The sequence below is a fragment of the Pyrus communis genome, chromosome 6 (genome assembly GCF_041283825.1).
Source record: "Pyrus communis isolate YQ-2024b chromosome 6, ASM4128382v1, whole genome shotgun sequence".
Lineage (NCBI taxonomy): Eukaryota > Viridiplantae > Streptophyta > Magnoliopsida > Rosales > Rosaceae > Pyrus > Pyrus communis.
In genome coordinates, this window is record NC_142570.1 from 3,695,521 (window position 1) to 3,711,788 (window position 16,268).

Below are 16,268 nucleotides of genomic sequence, written 5' to 3' on the forward strand. Positions count from 1 at the left end.
CAAGGGCCCTAAACCGGTGCGCAAACCGGCGTTAAGCGACGTCGTTTGGTTTGAACAGGCAAAAGAAATCAGCGCCCCGAACCGTCGCACCAGCAAGCGTTGCAAAAATGGAGGAGGAAAAAGCAGCGGCGTACTACGACGAGCTAACTCGGCGCGGCGAAGGAGCCGCCCGATTCAAACAAGGCCTCGGCTTTTCTTCCGCAAACTCGGATTCCGAAAATACCCCTGTGCGCGGCTCAGCGCTGGCGTATTCCACCTCGTCCTCCTTCCTCAGTAAGTTCGTCAAGGCGTCCAGCCCGAAGAAAGAGTCGGAGCTCCGAAATCAGGCCCAAATCGAGTCCATACAGAACAAGCTCAAGAGGAAGAGGCCCGACGCGGCGGAGGAAAGAGAAGAGAAACAACCGGCTAGGGTTTCGCAGAGAGAGAATAAGCATTCGAGGAAGCGGAGCAGGAGCAGGAGCAGGAGCAGAGAGAGGCATTCGAGGCGGAGAAGTAGGAGCAGAGAGAGATATAGAGAAAGAGATAGGGATAGAGAGAAAAGGAAGAGGAGTAGGTCCGGGAGCGATTCCGATGGAGGTAGACGACGGAGAGGGAGGAGCCGGAGTCGGTCGCCTCGGGATCGGAGAAAGGAGCGGCGGAGGAGTCCGAGCTCGTCGCCGAGGGAGAGGGGTTCGGAGAGGACCAAAGGTAAATCCGGGAAGGAGAGGAAAGGCGGCGGTGCTGATTATTCCAAGCTGATTGAGGGCTATGATAAGATGGTATGATTAGTTTGGTGATTGAAATTTGTCAGTAATCAAGCTCAAGTCTAATGGAACACTGATTTCTTAAGATGTTTACTAATTTAATTGTGAAATTCTTGATAAGATTGCTAATTACGCGTTATTTTGGATTTCGATTCTCAAGAACGATTAACAAGCTGTTCTTTTGATATGATCAGTCAGCGGCCGAGAGAGTGAAGGCGAAGATGAAGCTTCAACTGGCCGAAACTTGTGAGCTATCTGATGTTATAGTGTATTATAATCCTGTGTTATTGTTAATTAATCTCTAAGATATGGGTTTGCTTGGAGCTGTGCATTATAACATTGTGTGTTCTTAAATGTAGCTGAGAAGGATATGGCGAAAGGGATGGGCTCAGGTTGGGAAAGATTCGAGTTCAACAAAGATGCACCACTTGATGATGAAGAAGTTGAAGGTTAAACATCTATAACCACCACTGTATTTTATAAAGTGAAGATTGAATTTGTCGCTTTGCATTACTTCTGTTTTCTCAATCAGTTGGACAATCGTCTTTATGTTCATATTTTGGTGAGAAAACCTGGATATGTTTGCAGCCATAAATGCCGCTACGTCTTCTAACTCGGCTGTACTTGTAACAAGAGATTATCGTTTCAGGCTAACACTCCGATTGCTCTATAGCCTTACGAAGTAATTTAGTTTTTTATATATGGCATAGTAATTATTATCCAAGATCAGAAATCTAGAGCATTGGATCAATCAGTCATCATAGGTTAGATTCAGAAAGAAAGTTGTGATTATGTTGCTCATCGTTGACATGAGAATTAATAATCCTGCCACACTGATTTATGTAGCTTTTAAGTTGTAATTGGCATATATCTTGGCCGTCTGATTAGAGCAAAGTGAGCTGATTGTGCATGTTTACCTTTTTGTGTAGCTGCTGATGATGATGCAGCACTAGTTAAGAACATTGGCCAAAGCTTCCGGTTTTCTGCAGTTGAGGTATGTCTATCTGCGATCTTCCTGCTATTTACGCATTTGAGTTCCAGTTCTGGCTTGTTAAAGATGACGAAAGTTCCGTGGTTTCTGACGTTACTCATTCAACTGTCACTGTGTAGACAAAAAGGGAGGAGCAGCTCAGATCTGCTCATGATGAGGCTATGTTTGGTGCATCAGATGATCGACCGACCATTGTGATGGATAGTGAAATTGAGGAAGAGAACGACACAAAGGATAGCAAAGAAAGTGAGCCTATAACTACAGTCCTCTTGAGTGATACGGTAAGTTGAAGATTGCTTGTTGCTAAGCGACATTTTTCTGTGGGTTATTTTTCGGCCTGTACATTATATCTGAAACAATGCTGCCATTTCTGTAGGTACTTGCAAAGAAACAAGGTTCCTGGCGTGATCGTATACGTGACAAAAGGAATTAACATGATCTGAAGCCGTAGACAAGTTGAGGGTCTGGAATGGTGACCGAAGGGGGAGACATGTATTTCGGCATGGAACATTCTAATACTACCACTTGGGTTTTGATATGAAGTTACATGTTGACAATGAAGAAGCTTCTGCATTGAAGTTAGAGGCCGTAGGAGCTTTCATTGTCGAATCATTTATCCTGAGTCATCCCTCTGTTCGAAAACAGCATTTCTGGAGTGTGTCCCCCGAGCTCACGCTCCTTGATGAAAAGAGTTCGAGCATGTTGCGCTGTATTTTGGCCGAGGAAAACAGCGGCAGTGTAGTCGTATGAGTAGGCCACTAGTTGTACTTGTATTGTACGTGTGTTCGCATATAATGTTTTAACATGTTCTAATACAAAATTTGATTTCGAGTTTAGAGATGTGTCTGTTGAAGAGCTGAGTTCTCATCCGGCATTAGCTGCTAAACGAGATCAAAATCTTAAACACGATTATCCACGTAATAATCGTGATTATGCTATAAAAGGTACACGTTAATTCAACCATCCTAGTTTGGTATCAAAAGAAAAATCCAACTGTACAAGTGGTAATATGGACTTATTAAACCTGATTAGTTTCGCTTTGTGAATGAGAAAAACTTGGAATTCAACTATACAAGTGATAATATAGACTTATTCAAGCCAAGTAAACCTGATTAGTTTTGTCTTGTGAACGAGAAAAACTTGGAATCCAACTATACAAGTGACAATATGGACTTATTCAAGCCAAGTAAACCTGATTAGTTCCACCTTGTGAACGAGAAAAACTTGGAATCCAACTATACAAGTGATAATATGGACTTATTCAAGTCAAGTAAACTTGATTAGCTGGGCCTTGTGAATGAGAAAAATTTGATGCAACCGTGCAATGATGTGAACAACCTTAATGCGGATTCTTTAATTTCTTTTTTATGTTCAATTAATTAAGGGTTGTGTTATCCACCCCACTCATTTTTACATTTCATACACCCCTGTTAATTTTTGTCTATTGATTTTCTCGAATTCATTCGATTCGACGACTGAAAATTAAAATGGTGTGGGAAAGAAGAATGGGAGCGTGGATAGAAACCATTAATTAAAAACTAACAGCATCAGAAACCAACAAGTCGTTGTAGTATAGTGGTAAGTATTCCCGCCTGTCACGCGGGTGACCCGGGTTCGATCCCCGGCAACGGCGCCTATTTTTTTTCTCTTTTTTCATACGTATTTGAAGTCAGACATTGGGGAGCTCAATCAAATTACGTGTCGCGATCTTATTTGCTGAACGGGAGACTGCAAGTGGGGCACCCCAGTCCGGAGACAGCCAATCAAAATCGAGCCCTTCCAATTAGAACTTATATAAACGAGGGATAAAAGTGGCGGCTCGTCAGGTCGTCTCTCTTCGCTCATTCCTTCGTTCCTGTTTTCGCACTCCCAAGCCCTCATCGCATCTTTCTCTCCGGCAATCTCCGTACGGTGCGTTTCTATCAATGGCTGCGAATCGCTGGCTGAGGCCCGAGGTGAGCGCAGATCTACCTCCGATGCTTGATCTTTTCCTTTCGTTTTTGGGTCAGATCGGCTTTGATTCTGTTGGTTTGGCTTTTAATCCGGCGTCGTATTGTATGTATGTGTGTGTAGGTTTATCCACTGTTCGCTGCCACAGGGGTCGCCGTAGGGATCTGCGGATTGAGTCTTTTCCGCCATATCACCATCAACCCTGAAGTCAGGTATCTCTCTCTCCTCGCTATCTCTCTCTAAATTTGGACTGCAAAGCTTAGTGCTTTAGAATTAGGTTGTTGCTAATCTGTGTGTTCTCTCTCCTCGCTTTCTCTCTCTAAATTTGGACTGCAAAGCTTAGTGCTTTAGAATTAGGTTGTTGCTAATCTGTGTGTTCTATTTGTAATCCGTTTATAACTTGTCGAATTGGAGGAATATTTCAAGACGAAAAAACCTTAATTTTATTATCAAAGATTTGGGTTTAATTTAACCAAAGAGGCCAACTAATGTTTTTTCAACCAAAATAAACCGATTTTGTGAGGATGTCTGGACGAAGAAAAAAAAAAAAGGAAATCTGTTCGTTCCCGCAAAATTGTAGGATCAGAAAGGTTACGTTTCCTTCATTTATAATATTTTCTAATCCCCTCTAAATGACGAATTTTGAACCTCTCCCGAACATTTGGCAATCTCAGATGTGTCGATATCAATGGTGACTCATTATTTCGATAAATCATTTCTTCGGACAAAAGAAGATTATGTAAACACTTACTCGAAATATCAATTATCAAATTCCATTGTAGAGGACACAATTTTTTCTGAAGAATTCGCCATGATATATCCAATCCATGCATAATATCATGAAAAATGTATACAAATTTTTGGCTGCTACCTTCTAATGCATTTTGAATTTTATGAGATATCCAATGCAATCCTTCTTACCAAATGAGCCCTCAAAGTGTTTGTATACAACATGATCAGTTCGGAGTTAAAGCTCTTAAAATCCTTCAAGCTAGTGCACTTGGTAAATGTGAAGAACAACTCATGCATATGTGTGGTATTTTCATCTTGCTCAGTTGGTTCCCTTCACTCTTACAAGTTGAAAGAATTATGAATTGGATGTGGAAATAAAGGGATGTGGTATCATCCTTCTGTTTTGCAATTATCCTGGACGTCAATACCGAGTGTACTTACGCTCTAGGATTGATAAAGCCTACCCCACTTAGTAGAATAAGGCTCTGTTGTTGTTGTTTGTTGTAGCGTATAGTGATACCATCTCTTTTTTCTTTCTAAATCAGAGTGACCAAGGAGAACAGAGCTGCTGGAGTATTGGACAATCACGCCGAGGGAGAAAAGTACAAAGAGCATTTCCTGAGGAAATTCGTCCGCAACAAGGCGCCGGAAATTATGCCAGGCATCAACGCTTTCTTCACGGACCCGAGCAAGAACTGAACTGATTCGAGTACCGGTTAAGCGCTGAAAATGCCAGAGATTGAGACTACAATTGCTGTTAGTCATTTGAAATAATCTGAGTGTATGACAATGTGCACTTAAATTTGGTTTTCTTTGTGATGATTTAACTGTCTTTCGAGCATCGGATAAGCTGGATGTTGCCTTCTGTATACCAATTGGTTGGATGATTTATATTGTTTTAGCATTGGCAAATTTTTATACGATTGTTTCGTGAGACAACATACGAAAAAAATATATATTCCAAGTAATCGTATATCCCGACAGAAGTTTTACCGAATCAAGAGAAAATTACTCCGTATGTTGATCTTGTTTTCGCACATCAAAGCCTGCTTCGTGCCTAGTTCAACAATACACAGACAGGCAACCCAGTGCGGAAAAATAAAGAACGAACGGAAGATTAAGGAAACACTCTAGAAACTAAAGCGATACATTCACAAATTGAGTTTTTCTACAGAAACATAATTAATTAACATTAATAACACAAGAACACGCTCTCAAATGTGACCGATCCACTTCAAGCTTCTCGCAAGATGTTGTGCCGAATCTGATAGAGAAGGCATCTGCCTTATACATCACGACTAAATTATGGAGGAAAGTGCTCAACATCCATTGAAGGACCACCGGCTTGTTCTATTCTCATTCCTCGAAGTAAGCTTTTTGCTGTTTCCTTTTCCTGCAGTGAAGCACAAAGAATTAAGTTACTTTCTGTTGATTCGAAACGTTTGCATATAATCCATTAGATTTCAATGTCACGTCCACGTAAGCATATATAGAGAAAGAGAAGTTGCAACTCACCGGGCCAGTATAATCTAGAAGACGGGTACAATAGATCTCTGATTCTTCAAATCTTTTCTGCTGCCTATAGTATTGAGCAAGATATAGCAAGGTTTCTACCATATTTGGTCCTTCCCTGTCTTCGGCTTCCATCCTCTCCAAATCCTTCTTGTAGTAATAAGCCGCCTCTTCAGAACGTCCAAGTTCAGAATTTAGCTTTGCTAATTGGTGCAGGGCAATCGCTTCCCTGTCATTACAATTAACTGCCCTTTTGTAACACTTCATCGATTCCTCAGTCATGTGGAGCTGTTCAGTTTCATAACACTTGGCCATAGCAATCCACAACCGAGAATCATTTGGCTGCAAGAATACTGATTTCTTGAAGTAATACAGAGCATACAAGGGCATACTCATCATCTCATAAGCTTGTCCTAATCCATACCAAGCTCGATAATCACATGGATTTATATCTACAGCATGGCGATATGCCTCAATAGCAGCTGGGGTGTTTTTCATCTCAACATATTCATGGCCCATAAGGGTCCAAGCAGACAAATAATTTCTGTTCAATTTGAGTGCCCTCCTAAAGTACACAACCGCCTTCTCATGCTGCCCTTTTAAGCTGTAGTAATTTCCGATAATACAACAAGATTCAGGCCTGTATTTATCAGTGATAAATACTCTATGGGCAAGATAACTTAGTGCAGAGTAGCACTCCTTTGCATATAACACATTGGAATACATGTCCATGTCTTCCACTCGGTAAGGGTCATTCCTGAGAAGTTCTTCAAAAATTGCTTCAACTTGTTCAAATTCCCGGAGATTGTATTGTGCCTTTGCAATTTGAGCCTGAATGTAATTACTGAAAACAAAAGTGCCCTTAAGATATTCATACTTTTTTAAGGATTCACTGTGCTTCCTCAGTTCTTGATAAGCACTTGCGAGAAAGAAGTCCTTCATCCAATGGTTATTGAGCTTAAGGCTGTTCAAGACGTCAACTGTAGTGCATAACGACTGCAGCTCCGACCAGGCACTCCAGTTCCAAGGGTAGCTATTGACAGACTCTACAAGAACTGTAAGAGCAAGACTCTTGCTGCCTTTGTCTTTGAGCACAAGACCATACAAGTAGAGTCCAAAAGGATCAATAGTCCCATTCTTGCGAAGGGTTGATAACTCCCTCTCGAGAGAAACCAGTTCACCATTTACAACATCGCTCTTTCCTAGTGGCCCCTCAAGTTCTATCATTTCTTCCTCTTTCCGCTTTTCTCCAGCCTTCATCAAGCAATAAAAAACAAAGAAAAATATACAATCATAAATTCTCAATGAACTAAGTAGGTTCATAAAAATCAAAGATTTCTGAACAAAAGAGAAGCTTCTACTACCGCTATATGTAGCATTAAACTGACATAGATTTCTTAAAGCACCGATCAACCAAAATGTAAAATCTCAACAGATTCCTAAATCCACTTGGAGTTGTCTTTCACCCGTTTTGTTGTATGTTTAATCCTATTTGCCACATTGGATTCCTATATCTCATTATATTTCAACTAGTTCATTCATACTACATACCTGTTGACTAATTTGGCTTCAATCTGAATGTTTCTGGTACTCGAGTCTTGAGACCGTTCCATAGAAAAACTTGTTTTCTCGCATTTACGTCTCAAGCTTGTTTTTTGCAGAAAGCCCTGTGTGGCTTTCAAGTGGCACGTCAGTCTTGTTTATGGGATGTTCTCAGCCTAATTTTTTCTTTGGCTTTATGGATACACTTCTCCGAGAGTGTTCTTTGGTTATTGTGGATGCTGCACAGCTTATTTGACGTGCAGAAACAAGAACAAAATTTCTCGTTTCTCATTTGATTTTGTGCGCGAGTGAGTGAGCTTGGGTGTAATTGGGTCATAGGATTCTCGAGTGATAAACACTCGTGAGTGCTCTCTTGGAAGACTCCGTCCTCCAAACTGGACGTAGGCTTGTTAACCCTAGAGCAGTATCATCTATTGGTGCTCTTGGTTAGATTAGCTATACACTATGCATCCTCAACAATTTCAAACTTGTGAAGATTCAAATTTATGGGCGAAACACACCTAAAAATCAAAAGACTAAAACTTTGATTTGCAGAGACTGAAAGAAGAGAGAAAGTTACAAACCAGATATAGAGCATAGGAGCGTAAGAAGACCGACTTCTTTCCATCCTGATCTCGAAGCACATGGGCAGCTCTTCTGTACTCCCTGCAGTCAAAATACGACTTAGCAAGTAGGTAGAAATCGCCGTCCACAATGTCGTCTTCCTCCATCACCGGAGTGGACACATACGACAAGCCGGAAGCCGGCGTCGAAGTGATGTCGTTGGTGCGGAACCTGCGCCGGATGCTGGAGCTCCCGCGCTGGAATCTCGTGTTCGCAGGCGTAAACTTTACCGGGTCCTGGTCGATGATGCCGACGAGCTGCTCCGCCGCCCTGCAAATTGAAACGACGACATATCATTTGGATGTAAAGAATTGAAATTTGAATTGGGGATTTAGGGTTTTAGGGTTTTGGGAGGTACCATTTGGAAGCGGCGTAGAGGCAGCGATCGCTCAGCTGTCGAATCGCAGTCCGAAGCTCGATTCTGTAGTTCTCTTTCGAACTCATCGAATCGATTGACTCGGTCACTCACTGGCTCAGCCAATTCTGCAACTGTTTGCCGGGGAATCTAACGACCGCCGTGAGTGACGGTTGCTACTGGCTGCCGACCCACCGCGCGCTCTCTGTTTTCAGATTTTTCAAAAACAGGAATCGAAATGTTTTGGGTTCTGGGAGGGCTTTTTAGTATTTTAACTTGGATGGGCTGGGCTGGTATTTTTTATTCTTGATTTTACATTACTACGATGGACCACATCAACACATAACGTATTCTTTACAAAATTATGATGGATAGACCACATCGATTTGTGGCACACATATTCAAGGACTAAATTGATCGTTTTTCAATTTCAAAGGCCCATGAGGCTCACATATTCAGAAACTATATTGATCGTTTTTCAATTTCGGAAACCATTTTGATGGAGTGAGTCAATTTCAAAGATTATTTGGGATGAAATCCCCAAATTTATTTACTAAGTTACTACTTTCATTGGATAGTTCATTTTGTTCTAGTAGCATGGCAAATTTAACTTTGTTACTCCATTGTTACCTTCCTCGTAAATGCGCAATAAGCATTTATGGTTGGCCTAAATCTTAATAGAATGAGTTAATTTCAAAGGCCATCTTAATAGGGTGGGTCAATTTCAAAGATTATTTGTGATGAATACCCTAAATTTATTAACTAAGTTATTACTTTCATCAGATATAGTTAATTTTGTTCTAGTAGCATAGAAAATTTGAAATTGTTACTTCATTGCTACCTCTGTCGGAAATGCGCAGTAAGCATTTACGGTGTCTTTTAAGGTGGGAAAATTATTGCAAATATGTAGGTTGGTAAGAGTTTGGCAGGTCGCATAATTGGATTGAATGACTCTCACATACGAGAACAACTTGCATAGAACGAGTATATCACGTGGCGTTCTAATCGAATAACATAATATAATATGAAGAGAAACTTACAGTAGCGATGAACTCGTTCATGCAAGTTCTAACGCTTAATCAACCAATATAAAAGCAAACATTGAAGTTCAAATAAGATTAAGTTCTTACGAAATAAAACGAAAATCCCAACAAGAAAAAACAGAAACGAAATGTAACATAGTTCTTGACCAACAAACAAAAGAGAAATGTAAAATACTTCAGAAGTCTTGAATCGAACTTTTAATCTCGAGGAAGAGATATAACACCTTTATAGAATTCTTCCTGCAGAATCATCTCTTCCTTGTTCTCTTCCAACTGCGTTGTGATCCTCTTCCTCAAAATACGATTTTCGTCTTGCAGCTTTTCGATCTTGCCACGGAGTATTGCATTAGTTGCCTCAGCATCTTTCCTGAGCCTCATTTCTTTCGGAAGCTTGTCCTTCAGCCGAATAACCTCTTCGCTGTCCAGGCTCATCTGCCTTGTCGGCTGCAAGACTATCTCCTGGTAAGATTTTATATCGAATTTCACCCTCCCTTTATCATCGCAGTGCTGGTTGAAAGTATCCAAGTCTCGCTTGGTTGGCAAGAAACCATAGAGCTGTCGGATAAGACCTGGACGAAACAAGGCAGGATTGCGCTCCCATGCATCCCTACCAAATCCTTGTTCGGAAAAATGCCTGTGCAGCCGCTCCGCCTCAAAATGTCCCATCGCTGAGGCCTCAAAAATCAACATGCTCATCCCACAATGTCCCTGCGGACCATATGAGTGTCGAGCCTTACTAGCATGATAATCATCAAACAAATCAAGAAGCTCCTCGGTCCCCATTCCAATCCACTTGTCAAATTCATCCTGTTCGAGTTTTGTGTTCATGATAAGCACCATCGGAGGCCAGATAACTTTGCAATTCTTTTCCTCATCTTTCAGAGCTGCCCATCTGCCAAATACTTGGCCCACTGGTGTGACAGAGGCTCCCTTCAGCTGCAACTCCGCATCTATAAGTTTTGCAAGCTCTCGATGGAGCTTCACCCGCTTTGCCCCTTTAGTTTCTGCATGCCTTTTGAGGGGCTGCAGGCCATCGTACCAATCAATTGCTCCGGGACCCTTTTTGCATGCAGGGCAGTGCCATCGCCTGGCAGGATCAGCAACCTCATCCACACTTAAACGATCAAACTCATCGAAGAATTGTTTGAACCAGTTACTCTTCTTTCGAGTTTCATGACTCTTTTCACTAGAGTCAGAGTCAAACTCATCACTGAAGAGATCCTCATCCGAGTCACCAAGATCACTCAGAGGATCAGAGTTGTCCTTGTCACCATAATCTTCGGCAACAGCAACAGAAGGAGCCACATTCTTATCTTTCTTGCCAGCTCTGGATTGCCAATTCCATCCTTGGTCCAGCGGAGGGGGAATCACATTTTTCGGGGCCACAGAGTTATCTCCGAAACCACCAGTGCTGTTATACTGATTCCTTGCATTTCTTCCTCCAGCAGGTTTTTGAGAATGAGCAGCTTGTGAACCACCAGCACCGCTACGCATGCCTGTGATTGGAACACCTTGGGGTGGTGGTCCCCAAGCCTTGTAACTAGAATTTTGAGGACCAAATCTGCCACCACCTCTGTTCTTCGTTTTCTTGCCAATTACCTCCCATTCTACATTGTCCTCTGCCGACTCCAGGCTAATGTTTGCTACATTCTGACTCAATTGCTTTCCTTTTGGATTTCCGCCGCCTCTTCTTGAACTCATCTTGGACAGCAATCCTCTTCCTCGACAAAGCCGGAAACCTAACCTTCAATAGAGGCACCTGATGTTAGTGCAAATACCTACAACACAATCAAAGCAAATGATCTAAATAGCCTAATGGTAGAAAAGTAACTTTAGTCTTTACAAACTCAGTCAGTTGAGACTTGAGAGTTCATATCGAAACTTCATCGGCATCCAACTGTGTTATGTTTTAAAAGCCTTTCATTTCACTCTCAATTCTCTCAATTTCAATGACCAAACACATATGTAGGCCTGCACATAAGCACCCTTAAACCCCGGCAAAATCTCGGCTGTAACCGGGGTACATCCCTCAGGCAGAGGTGAAACCAGAAATTTAATGAAGAGAGGCACCTTCTAAAATTCAAAGCTCCGTTTTTTGCATATCAATGCTAATCCGTATAAACAAAATATATGCACCTTAAAAAGGTTATACTCGAGAGAAAGTTTGCAACTATTTTAACAAGATTACTATCATCATTTCTCTAATAAAACAAAGGTGGGAGGGGCATGCGCCACCGCAGGGCCTGTGCTCCCTCCCCGTCCTTGTCTCTATGTCACGTGATGAGAGATAAAAGAGGGTTATACACGCCCCCGGGTTACGCATACAATCTCTCGGAAAAACACACATCATAAATCACAAATTTACACACAGCTAGAGAGAAAAGCTGTGAACTTTTGTACGAAATCGGAATGCAAACCCATATAAACTCACATTCTTCATGAACTTCTGTAAAAACTCAGTTCACAAATCCAAAAGACAAAAATTCTGTAAACCCATCAAAATCCAATTAATAAAATTAATGAAAACAAAAAAAATCCAAGTGAGAAAATCTCTTCCTAACTCTGCAATTTTTAATCCTACGAACAGAATTTTTTTTATTACATAATGCCACGAACTCATGCAACAAAATTCATAAAAAATTAAGAAATTGATAAATAATAAACAAGAAATGTACCTGAAGCCAAATGAGACGACGAAGACGACGTTGGAGGAGCTCAGCAGGCGTGGTTTTTGTTGCGAGATGGACTCCCAACAGTCCACCCACCACCTCCTGGGACGAGAGTGATGGGAAGAGTCTGTTGTGTTTATATAATGTTTGGAATATTAATTCACTAGGGTGCTCACTCTTTTGCGTGACTTGTCTCTCTCCTCACTTGACACACTCTTATTTCTAATAAGTATTTCTCAAAACTTCGAGAAAAGTGTGTCTCGACTACTTTTTTTAATATACTATGCCACGTCAAATAACCACGTAGCAAGAACCAATGACACAAAGGCATGTCGTATTAATTGCCAACGTGGAAAAGTGTCATGATACCAAGTCATCTTTGATTGGCATAACTAACAGATAATTTCTATTCGGACCTCGAGAAATAGCCCGCTTCGTGTGCTGCGAATCCAATGTGTAACGTCAGATTGACCATGTGACTAGGACCAATAACATAGTGCCACGTCGATTGACAATTGGCTACACTCCCTTGTAGGTAGATTTATTTCCTAATTTAGAGTGAGAGATTATATTCACATCCCAAATTATTTCTCACACCTTTTTTATTTTTTAATATTTTTCTATAAGTGTTAGTGGTATGTCAAAAAATATTAAAAAAATTAAAAAGGTGCGAAAGAAATAATTTGGTATGTGTGAATATAATCTTTCTTTAAAGGAAGTGGTTTAGCTTATGTGCAACCGCGACAAGTTGTAGGACTAATGACATAATGTTAGAGCTACATTGTGCCTAAACGTGGCACGTGGTCCACCTTATTATTTTTCATTCAAACGATAAGATAATCTATACTAAATTTATTCAAAGAATATAAAAGAGGAATTAAATACAGGACACTCGGGTACAATGACAAAGCCCCAAATCACTTGTTCATCCAACAAGCTTTTGCTCTTTTGCCATTCTAACCAGTAACCATCTTCTAATCAGTGTTGGTTCTTTTTCAACCAGTCAAGATTTTGTTCTTTAATGCCCTTTAATCCGTTATATAGAAAAAGCAACCAAAACATGTACAAACAATTTCTGATTAATTGTTAACCTTTATTCCCTATTTTTAATTCAAATTTCTTAGGCGTTCCAGCATATGTGGCTCACATTTTTATTAAAAATATGGTAAGTGTAATATTTTTGGATAAAAATTTTCAGGCTTTCTATCTAGTAGAATTGATACAATGCAAGTTTGAGATTTATATATTTTCTTTTTCTACTATTTGATTTCTTGTATATTTTCTTTCATCTCGGTCGGAGACCCGTATTTAATCCAATAAGAAATGAAATTATTTCAATATCATTAATTCAATATGGATCGCATAACCTATATATTACACTATAATACATATTTATTATACTTATATATGCCCATATTCTTATGATCTAGATTTGCGCTTTTATCTTTCATGTTGTTCTTATTCTTAGACGACTTGAAGGTAAATTAAACTACAATTGCCCCGACCACAATTACACTACAAAGACTAGAAACATGAGAAGAGATCCTCATTTTATTCCACCAAAGCCATCGTGTCAAGTGATCCGGACTTTTGAAATTTCATCAAACGGCTAAAAATTATTATAGTTTTTAAGGGGTCAAAACAAATGGGTCGTTGGATGAAATTTAAAATGCCTGAATCATTTGATCTGATGATCTTGATGGAAGAGATCTGGAGATGATATCTTCTCCTAAGGTCATGAACATGATTTGATTTTGAACCAATGCCTTTACAATTAACCTGGGACGGGCTGGGCTCATATAGTGAAAAAGACAAATGCCAAGCCCAATTAAATTGAGCCCGCGAAACATGTTTGGCTGCCGAGAAAATAACGACGGAAAATTACGCACCCGAAATCCCCAACTCCAACCCCAGAAAAATGCTCACTTTGCAACTCAAAACTGCCGCACAGAAAAACCCAAAACCCAGTTTTCCAATTCTGCGTCGGAGCCTCACCACCTCACCGTCACATCCCTCTCAAGACTCTCACTTGGCGAACCTGATTCTCAAATCCGACCCGCAAACCCTAACCCAGATTCTTCACAGCCCCGAAATCGACTGGTCTTCGGATTTGGTCGACAAAACCCTGAAGAGGCTCTGGAATCATGGACCCAAAGCCCTCCAATTCTTCAAAGTCCTCGACCACCATCCGAACTACAGGCACTCTTGCTCCTCCTTCGAGCACGCCGTCGACGTTGCCGGCCGCCTGCGCGACTACAAGTCCCTCTGGACCCTCGTGGCCCGAATGCGGTCCCGTAGGCTCGGTCCCGGGCCGAGGACTTTCGCTATCATCACGGAGAGGTATGTGGCTGCTGGTAAGCCTGATAGAGCCGTTAAGGTGTTCCTGTCAATGCACGAACATGGTTGCTCTCAGGATTTGAATTCGTTTAATACAATTCTTGACGTGCTTTGTAAAGCTAAGCGTGTTGAAAAGGCGTATAATTTGTTTAAGGTGTTTAGGGGCAGGTTTAAGGCTGATTGTGTTAGTTACAATATAATTGCGAACGGGTGGTGTTTGATTAAGCGAACCCCGAAAGCTTTGGAGCTTTTGGGGGAGATGGTGGAGAGGGGATTAGACCCGAGTTTAACGACGTTTAACATAATGCTTAAAGGGTATTTCAGAGCTGGTCAGATTAAGGAAGCTTGGGAGTTCTTTTTGCAGATGAAGAAGAGGAGGTGTGAGATTGATGTTGTTACTTACACTACTTTGGTTCATGGGTTTGGTGTTGTCGGGGAGATTAAGAAAGCTCGAAAGGTTTTCGATGAGATGGTTGGGGAAGGCGTGCTTCCTTCGGTGGCAACTTACAATGCTTTGATTCAGGTTTTGTGTAAGAAAGACAGTGTGGAAAATGCTGTTGTGGTTTTTGAGGAAATGGTGAGCAAGGGTTATGTGCCTAACGTGACGACTTATAATGTATTGATTAGAGGATTGTGTCACGCGGGAAACATGGATAGGGCGCTGGAGTTTTTGGACAGAATGAAGGATGATGAGTGTGAGCCAAATGTTCAGACATATAATGTGGTGATCCGGTACTTTTGTGACGCCGGAGAGATTGAAAAGGCGTTGAATGTGTTTGAGAAGACGGGTCGTGGTGATTGCTTGCCTAATCTGGACACGTACAATGTTTTGATTAGTGCCATGTTTGTGAGGAAGAAACCTGAAGACCTGTTGGTGGCAGGGAAGTTGTTGATTGAGATGGTTGATAGAGGATTTTTGCCGCGAAGGTTCACCTTCAATCGCGTTCTGGATGGGCTTTTGTTAACGGGTAATCAAGGCTTTGCAAAAGAGATTTTAAGATTGCAGAGCAAATGTGGCCGTCTTCCCCGTCAAGTAAAATTGTGAGCCATGTTGGAATTCAGATTGGCCCATGAACCATGTAGATTTGAGACTCCATTCCAATCTTAACCCCAGCTACTACTGCTCCAAGGGGTTTCTGTTCCTGTTGAAGTTTCAACACGATGTTCTCGTATCACCAGGTGTTGGAAGTCTACAGTTTGGAGGATCAGATCAGGTGGGCATTTTGGTGAAATACGATTGAAAGAGAGAATTTTTTGGGCACCCGACTTGAGAGGCTTTCACTGCTTTTGCAAGCAGTCAAAAAACAGGACTGGCCCAAGAACGACCCTCTCAGCATTTTAGTTGGAAATGAAATATCACGGAAAGAAGAACGAGAAATAAACTTGAGCGCATATCTTCTGTTTTCAAATTCTTACTTTCATATAACCAGTGTTTAAAAAATCGATGTACGTGGGAATATCGATATGCAGTTTTATAAAAATATCGATATAGATTGCGGCAATTTATAATGGGCTGGATATATCATCTCATTCAGATTTAGTTAAAATTAGAGAAAAATTTCCTTAAAAAATTTGAAATTTGCAAGGGGTTAGACCATCTCCAACAATAGGCTAAATGCCAAATTTCTTTCCCAAACCATCTCCAACCCATGCTAAAACATTGGGCTAAATGTCAAATGTTAAAGTTGGGCCAAATACCCCCCAAAATTCCCCCCACCCCCCCCCCCCCGCGCGACTGGACTCGCTAGCCCAAAGGCCAGTCTTGGCCCG

General features: G+C 41.2%; 4 protein-coding genes, 1 non-coding gene and 1 pseudogene across 7 annotated transcripts; 4 read left to right on the forward strand and 2 right to left on the reverse strand.

Annotated features, from left to right (window-relative positions):
- Nucleotides 1-2,570, forward strand: LOC137711564 (serine/arginine-rich splicing factor). The gene is made up of 6 exons (XM_068450816.2): nt 1-758; nt 938-989; nt 1,103-1,192; nt 1,673-1,737; nt 1,854-2,015; nt 2,111-2,570. The coding sequence occupies exons 1-6, from the start codon at nt 108-110 to the stop codon at nt 2,165-2,167; spliced, it is 1,077 nt and encodes a 358-aa protein (XP_068306917.2). The 5' UTR covers nt 1-107; the 3' UTR covers nt 2,168-2,570.
- Nucleotides 2,571-3,295: 725 nt separating this feature from the next.
- On the forward strand, nt 3,296-3,367 carry TRNAD-GUC (transfer RNA aspartic acid (anticodon GUC)). The gene has a single exon. It is a non-coding gene; the product is annotated as a tRNA-Asp (tRNA).
- Nucleotides 3,368-3,544: 177 nt separating this feature from the next.
- Nucleotides 3,545-5,336, forward strand: LOC137711563 (B12D protein). The gene is made up of 3 exons (XM_068450815.2): nt 3,545-3,689; nt 3,808-3,896; nt 4,962-5,336. Exons 1-3 carry the CDS (start codon nt 3,660-3,662, stop codon nt 5,113-5,115), a joined length of 273 nt encoding a protein of 90 aa, XP_068306916.1. The 5' UTR covers nt 3,545-3,659; the 3' UTR covers nt 5,116-5,336.
- A 197-nt stretch (nt 5,337-5,533) lies between these two features.
- On the reverse strand, nt 5,534-8,694 carry LOC137711561 (anaphase-promoting complex subunit 8). Its single transcript, XM_068450814.2, has 4 exons — nt 8,453-8,694; nt 8,055-8,364; nt 5,932-7,182; nt 5,534-5,809 (listed from the first exon to the last, which is right to left on the reverse strand). Exons 1-4 carry the CDS (start codon nt 8,536-8,538, stop codon nt 5,720-5,722), a joined length of 1,737 nt encoding a protein of 578 aa, XP_068306915.1. The 5' UTR covers nt 8,539-8,694; the 3' UTR covers nt 5,534-5,719.
- Nucleotides 8,695-9,538: 844 nt separating this feature from the next.
- Nucleotides 9,539-12,280, reverse strand: LOC137710186 (protein SUPPRESSOR OF GENE SILENCING 3 pseudogene; annotated as a pseudogene). 2 transcript variants are annotated; one of them, XR_015963357.1, is made up of 2 exons: nt 12,168-12,280; nt 9,539-11,236 (listed from the first exon to the last, which is right to left on the reverse strand). The product of XR_015963357.1 is annotated as a protein SUPPRESSOR OF GENE SILENCING 3 pseudogene, transcript variant X2 (transcript). The 2 variants fall into 2 exon arrangements; XR_015963356.1 differs by having other exon boundaries at nt 9,539-11,270; nt 12,168-12,276.
- Nucleotides 12,281-13,993: 1,713 nt separating this feature from the next.
- Nucleotides 13,994-16,007, forward strand: LOC137711589 (pentatricopeptide repeat-containing protein At1g74900, mitochondrial). Its single transcript, XM_068450842.2, has one exon. The coding sequence runs from the start codon at nt 14,080-14,082 to the stop codon at nt 15,541-15,543; it is 1,464 nt and encodes a 487-aa protein (XP_068306943.2). The 5' UTR covers nt 13,994-14,079; the 3' UTR covers nt 15,544-16,007.
- The last annotated feature ends 261 nt before the right edge of the window (nt 16,008-16,268 follow it).

Bases quoted from the DNA above. Each gene is read 5' to 3' on its own strand.
- LOC137711564 (XM_068450816.2), top strand. From the start codon at position 108: ATGGAGGAGGAAAAAGCAGCGGCGTACTACGACGAGCTAACTCGGCGC. The intron at 990-1,102 runs GTGAGCTATCTG...TCTTAAATGTAG, and splicing joins GCTTCAACTGGCCGAAACTT to CTGAGAAGGATATGGCGAAA. The intron at 1,193-1,672 runs GTTAAACATCTA...CTTTTTGTGTAG, and splicing joins TGATGATGAAGAAGTTGAAG to CTGCTGATGATGATGCAGCA.
- LOC137711589 (XM_068450842.2), top strand. From the start codon at position 14,080: ATGCTCACTTTGCAACTCAAAACTGCCGCACAGAAAAACCCAAAACCC.
- LOC137711563 (XM_068450815.2), top strand. From the start codon at position 3,660: ATGGCTGCGAATCGCTGGCTGAGGCCCGAG. The intron at 3,690-3,807 runs GTGAGCGCAGAT...ATGTGTGTGTAG, and splicing joins ATCGCTGGCTGAGGCCCGAG to GTTTATCCACTGTTCGCTGC. The intron at 3,897-4,961 runs GTATCTCTCTCT...TTTCTAAATCAG, and splicing joins ACCATCAACCCTGAAGTCAG to AGTGACCAAGGAGAACAGAG.
- LOC137711561 (XM_068450814.2), bottom strand. From the start codon at position 8,538: ATGAGTTCGAAAGAGAACTACAGAATCGAGCTTCGGACTGCGATTCGA. The intron at 7,183-8,054 runs GTTTGTAACTTT...TGCTTGATGAAG, and splicing joins GCTCCTATGCTCTATATCTG to GCTGGAGAAAAGCGGAAAGA. The intron at 5,810-5,931 runs GTGAGTTGCAAC...GCTTCACTGCAG, and splicing joins TTCTAGATTATACTGGCCCG to GAAAAGGAAACAGCAAAAAG.